General features: G+C 44.5%; 1 protein-coding gene across 1 annotated transcript; it reads left to right on the top strand.

Moving 5' to 3' along the window:
- Positions 1-23: 23 nt before the first annotated feature.
- On the top strand, positions 24-2854 carry LOC107283931 (uveal autoantigen with coiled-coil domains and ankyrin repeats). Its single transcript, XM_015811916.1, has 4 exons — positions 24-923; positions 2032-2178; positions 2392-2457; positions 2686-2854. Exons 1-4 carry the CDS (start codon positions 120-122, stop codon positions 2764-2766), a joined length of 1098 nt encoding a protein of 365 aa, XP_015667402.1. The 5' UTR covers positions 24-119; the 3' UTR covers positions 2767-2854.
- Positions 2855-6000: the final 3146 nt, after the last annotated feature.

Genomic DNA, 6000 nt, shown 5'->3' with positions numbered 1-6000 from the left:
GAACAAAAGAGGAAGAAATCCAGAAACATATTGAGGAAATCAGAAAGTTAACAGCTGGGATCCTGGCTGTCCAAAATGATCTGCAGCAAAACTATATCCTTGCAGAGAAGTACCATGAAATGGAGGGAATGTTGGCAAGCAAGGTGGATGACCTGAACAAGGAGTTAAGGGAGCTGCAGCAAAAGTTTGCTGAGGTCACAGGAGAGAAGGAGAGGCTTCAGGAGGAGAGTGCCAGGCAGCGCTCAGAGGTGCTCCTCATGCAGAGCCGCTTGCAGGGCCAGTATGTTCCTCTGGAGCAGGTGGAGGCCCAGGAGAGGAAGCTCAGCTGCACCATTGAGGACCTGAAAGCAGAACTTGGCAGCCAGGCAGCCAGAAGCCAGCAAGAGCTGCAAAGAGCGCAAGAGCTGCAGCAGGAACTGGCCCATCTACAAGCCACCTCAGTGCCTCTGGCAGAACACTCCCAAATCAGAGAAAGGCTGGAGAAGGAACTGGCGGTCCTGCAGTCCAGATGGAGAGAGAAGGAGGAAGAAGAAAGCCAAACCAGAAAAGAAGAGGTCTCCCAGCTGCACTCTGAACTTCAGAGCACAAAGCAAGCGCTAAGCAAGCTGGAGAAGAGAGAGGTGGTGGAGGCATCTGAGCACAAGAGGGTGAGAAGCAGGCTGGAAGGCCAGGTGAGCAGCCTGGCTGAGAAACTGGCTGAGCTGACTAAAAAGATGGAGAAGCTGCAGGACGATTCGCTGGAGGCAAATGCAGAGGAGCCATCCTTGAAGGATGAGAAGGAGCTGCTTCAGCCAAGAAACGTCAACATTGAGCAGGAAATCAAAGACCAGAAAGAGCGGTGTGACAAGTCTCTGAGCACCATCGTGGAGTTGCAGAAAAGGATCCAGGAGTCTGCCAAGCAGGTGGAGGCCAAAGATAACAAGGTGAGCCAATTAAAATGGGGAAGCTGAGATGCCCGAGGAGGCACAGAGGAGAGCCGGGATGACTCACTCCTAGATCTCCTCTCAGTAGCTTTGGAATGGAGTCACATGTATGAAATCATTAGAGAGGTATTGCTTGTTGCATCTAGCACACACAATTACACAAAGCTGCGTTTATAAACTCTCCACACAAGTATTTGTGTGGAAATGGAACATGGAAGCCCCCAAGGACTTTAAAATGCCCATAGCCGCCATGAACTCCTGTGCCTTGGGGACCTTTACAGGGATTTCCAGGTGAGCAAAAGTTGCACCATCAGGTTTTGTGCTCACATGGAAGCCACTGGATATGCCAGCATTACATAGATTTGCAGATGTTTGGGTGCACAGGTGGGGAATTTGCAAAAACTGCTAAAATTTATGGAAGCCTTCCCTGGAGCTTTTCAGCTATGAAAACATGTAGCTTGTGAAAGGCTGAATAGGACTCTACTCTAGGTTAAAAGGATTGTCTAAACCTGCCATTGTTTTTACACATATTTTTTAATTACAGAAGTCATGTCCACCTTCTACATTTAAACTCCTGGTAGCTTACATGTCACCGTAGCATAGTAGCTGGCAAGCTCTTGGAGGGGGGGGACATTGCATTATCACAGCATTGCCATTTAATAAAAAATAATGCCCAGATTTCAAAAGACAAGTAGCATTGGTCAGTCATATCTTAAAACTCTCAGGAGTTTGGTTTTCTGACCTGAAGTCTCCCTGCGTTGGAGTGGCCGGCCTTCCTTATTCCTTCTGCAGCTGGGAATGGGGGAGTAGCAGAAGACAGTCATTCCAGAGCTGTTAATGTAGCTAAAACAAAATAGACAAGAGCTGCTCAGCGTGGAGGTATCTGCAGTTGTTTCCTGCTTCCTGCCTTTTTATGTTATGCGAGAATTCCATATAAAAATGGGCTCAGCCCTCTTTTGTGGGCAAAGCTGAACTTCTGCCCTCTTCTAGATGAAGGTGCCCAAGCAGTTGGCTTGTATTCTTTCTCCTCATTTGTGGGCTGGGGGTGATGGGAGGGCAGGGCTCACTTCTTCTTTTCATTGGAATTTTGTCAATGTCTCTCTTGAAGATAACGGAACTTCTCAATGATGTGGAACGGCTCAAGCAGGCCCTTAATGGCCTCTCACAGCTTACCCACAACATTCCTACAAAGAAGCAAAACCCACAGACGGAAGTGCTCCAGAACCAGGTGGAGACTCTACAGCAGCAGCTGGCTGTAAGTAGGGATCTGGGGCATGAGGACCCATTGCAGCATGTGAGGAGCGCCAGGCTTGGATAGGGTGGGAAAATAATCTCTCTTGGAGGAATTTCTAGAGGTGTCAGAAGCATCAGTCCCTTGTGTAACATCTCACTTCTCCTCAACCGAGAGCGCAGGCAACACGTTTGATCGTTATCTGTAGAAAATTAATGGAAGATTCGTTTGTTTTAGGATGCTGAGAGGCAGCACCAGGAAGTCATCTCAATATACCGGACACACCTTCTTAGTGCTGTTCAGGTGTGTGATCCTGCAGGGACCTGGGGGAGGGGGAGGGTTAGGGTTAGGCCTGGGTGACTTCTTCCAGGACAGTTGCTCTCCTGCTGGAGTGTGGCTGCTGTCTCTTTTAAGTCTGAGGTCCCGAGACTTATCCAAGCGATCCTAAGTGATCCGTCTTCAGAACAAGAATGGGCTGGTCTTAAATGTTTAGCGGTTTACCTTTTCAAAGGCCTCCTTTTAATTTTTCAGGGTCACATGGATGAAGACGTGCAGGCAGCCCTGCTCCAGATCATCCGCATGCGGCAGGGACTGATTTGCTACGGGAATTGAGGCTCTAGCTGGCTCTTTAGGCTGCAGGCAACTTTGCCAACTTCTTAACGTCCCTTAGTGCTTAGGAGTTGGTAACTCCCCCCCCTCCCCCAGCTGCTTGTAGCAGGAATATGGGAAAAATATTTACGCAAACCCGTTTTTAAACAAAATGAAAAGATCACCCCTGATTTGAAAAATAGAAGTTTTTATTTATTGGTAGTCAAAATGATGACCAAAGTGAAGTTCTCCTGAATGTCAGATTGACAGCCCTAAAAGAACGCTAATCCTGCCTTACCCAGGCATTCCCCCCCCCACTTGGAGATGTCGGGTCCTGAGCCAGGTAGCTCAGAGAAGGGGGCCTGCGTCTTCTGGGGTGGGGGCTGGACGAGGCTGAAGGTTTTTATCTTGGCCTCAAGGCTCCCCCTGTGCTCCACGGCGGCTTGGCTGGCCAAGCTGCCTCTTTGAAGACTAGCTAAAACTAGCAATGCCTTTTTATTGCTGTTTTCAGGAGAGGAAACTACATCAGATAATACTTTTTACAAGATACTTTTTCATAAGAGTGTTTATTACTGATTTATTTGTAGTTTTAAGGACAGCAGGACTGAATAGATAAAAATGAAAAGCTGTTATGCAACCTTAAAATGCAGCAGCTTAAAATTTGTGTTCGATCGTTACTTTTTTAAAAAAGAAAAAAAAATCAACTGTTTACAGATAAGCTAATTAACAACTAAAATAGTTGGGAAAATTTTTAAAAAAAATAAATTTAAAAAAAATGCAGAAGCAAAAGAAGACCTGTGCCTCTTGTAGTGGGCTTGGCTGTAGTGCTGGAGCCCCCCCACTTTGCAGCTACGAGGGCCGAAGACCAGCTCGTCCTTCCCAGATCTGTGGCTTGTTGAGGAAGGGGCATCTTCCTAGAGCAGCAAGTGTGTCTGTTCAGTTACCCAGGGAATCTAATTGTGTTCTTATGTATATTCTGTGAACGGGTGGCCGTGGCCGTGGCTGTCAGCCGTGGCGCCTTTCAACTTGTAGTGGGGAACTCTGCTGAAAGGGGCGCCCGGAAAGACCCCTTCCTCTGGGGAAGCATTGCTCCTGCTGTGCCTCAGCTTGTGCCACTTGTATTCCAAACGATGGGCCCCAATTGCTCAAATTCTTTGATTTCACGCTAAGGTGATTAATTGCAACATCTTAAAATACAGTATTTTGTAAATTATGTATGATAATCCACTATAAAGGATATTATTTATGCAGGGAAAACCTTTTGGTGAGAGAATTAATTTGGCATAGATGTTATTTGTTTTTAGGAATAAATATAAAGGACTGGAAAGTTTGTTGTTGCTTTTTAAGTAACTTTGGAATAGTTCCAAAAGCAGATATATGGAGTTCTGGGGTTCTGGAAAAAAAATCCACCTTTTTACATGGAAATATTAAAAGCAGACTGCTTCAAAATTCCTGCCCTTTGTCCACTTGCAAAGTGGACCTTCCAGGCACAGGGAACTAGAATGTGTTGGACTGCAATGGGCTACGGGCTCCATTGCCGTTTCTCTGAGGCGACAGGAATTGCAGCTGATTGTAAACAGAGGAGAGGAAGTGGGGAAGCTTAACCTGTGCATGGATTTGGTGGGCTTAAAATGTTGACTTCAAAACTGAGAAATTCAGAGAATGCCTCTTGTGTTGCTCTTCTGGAAGGCTTAGATTAACCAATTCACCAAGTGCTCTTGTTCACAGCAACTTGAATAACTCAACAATAATGGTCTGGTTTTGATATACTAATACTTACAAGTATTATCATTCTCTTTTCTCTGGGAGCTATTTATGTATTTCTAGTCTCCCTTTTACACTACATATCAATAAACCTTTATTTTCTGTGTCATTTCTCTTGTACTTTATTGAAATGACATGCTGCCGTTTTGGGTGGGTGGGTTGGGGATACAGCGAAATGGTGGCTGCTGCTTTATATTTCTGGCTTACAAATAATAACATCAAATGCCACAACACAATAACCAGAATACAAAGTAAGCAGAAAAGCACTTCTTTAATTATCTGTTTTTCCTGCCTAGGTGTAAAAACCTTGCTTTTCTCTACATTAAATTTCATTTTGTTGGATAGAGCCCATTGTTCAAGTCTGCTAAGATCTTTTTGGATCCTGAGCTTGTCTTCTGGGGTGTTGGCTATTCCTGCCACTTAGTGTCATCTGCAAATTATGGATTTCCCCTTCTAGTCCTCCATCATTAGTGAAGATATTGAAGAGTACTGGGCCTAAGATGGAACCTTGTGGTACCTCACTGCTTATTTCCCTCCATGTAGACATAGTACCATTAAGGACTACTCGTTGAGTACTGTTTGTCAGCCAGTTACAAATCCATCTGATGGTGATAGTATCTATTTTTCTAGTTTACCAAGGTCTACTTTGTCAAATGCCTTGCTGAAGTCTAAGTGGACTTCAGCAAATAAAAGATCATTTTACGTTGTCGCTTAGTTAATTTTCATAATGTTTTCTTTATTATCAGAGGAAGAAATTAACCCAAGAATTTATTTATATACCATTTTCAAACAGTAACAGCTTGCTAATTGCTTGTTAGGTGCTTAATAAGCTTACAGCAGATGCTAATGAATTGAGGGCTCACTGTTTCAAAGGTGCTCCATGTAGCAGAATTCTGTTTTGGCAGCTTAATTAGTGCAATAATTATGTGCTTGTTGCTCCTTCTTTCAAACAAATACTGTCAAGCTTAAAAGATTAAAGTGAATTATATCACACAAAATAGCTCTTCTTCTGACTCTGCTCCTGCGAATTGGGTCTGTTCCAAATATAGATGAGGTGAAGACAGGGGGGCCGTAGGGAAGGGGGGGCATTGCACAGGCATAGGGTTGCTTCTTTACGACTGCAACGTCTCTGCCTCCCGCTTCTTGAAGCCAAGCCTCATTCTTGGAGACGACCAGGGGGCTTCCCAGTTCTGCTTCCCAGTTCTGCAACTGTTAATGTGAGCAGTCAGCCTTTATGGCTCCTTCCCATCTCTCATCCAATCCAGCTACATTAGCAGCACCGAGCACTCCGAGCCATTAACTGCCTCACCACGACTTCTGATGGGTCTAAAGCCACCCTATTTATACATATCAAAATTAAAGAATGTTGTTAAGGTGAATATTAGATATTTGCCAAGAACTGACTTGGAATATCTTGCATTAAGATAAAGGCTTTAAAAATAAAGCATGTTTCTTATGATCGATTCAACCAATGTTTTTTCTTCACATAACAGA

This window comes from Protobothrops mucrosquamatus, unplaced genomic scaffold (genome assembly GCF_001527695.2).
Source record: "Protobothrops mucrosquamatus isolate PMUCROS unplaced genomic scaffold, P.Mucros_1.0 scaffold56, whole genome shotgun sequence".
Lineage (NCBI taxonomy): Eukaryota > Metazoa > Chordata > Lepidosauria > Squamata > Viperidae > Protobothrops > Protobothrops mucrosquamatus.
Note: the sequence above shows the minus strand (reverse complement) of the source record. Positions and strands in the feature narration are given on the sequence as shown.

Excerpts from the sequence above, each read along its gene's own strand:
- LOC107283931 (XM_015811916.1), top strand. The coding sequence starts at position 120 with ATGGAGGGAATGTTGGCAAGCAAGGTGGATGACCTGAACAAGGAGTTA. Across the intron at positions 2,179-2,391 it reads CTCTACAGCAGCAGCTGGCT|GATGCTGAGAGGCAGCACCA; the intron begins GTAAGTAGGGAT and ends CGTTTGTTTTAG. Across the intron at positions 2,458-2,685 it reads ACCTTCTTAGTGCTGTTCAG|GGTCACATGGATGAAGACGT; the intron begins GTGTGTGATCCT and ends TTAATTTTTCAG.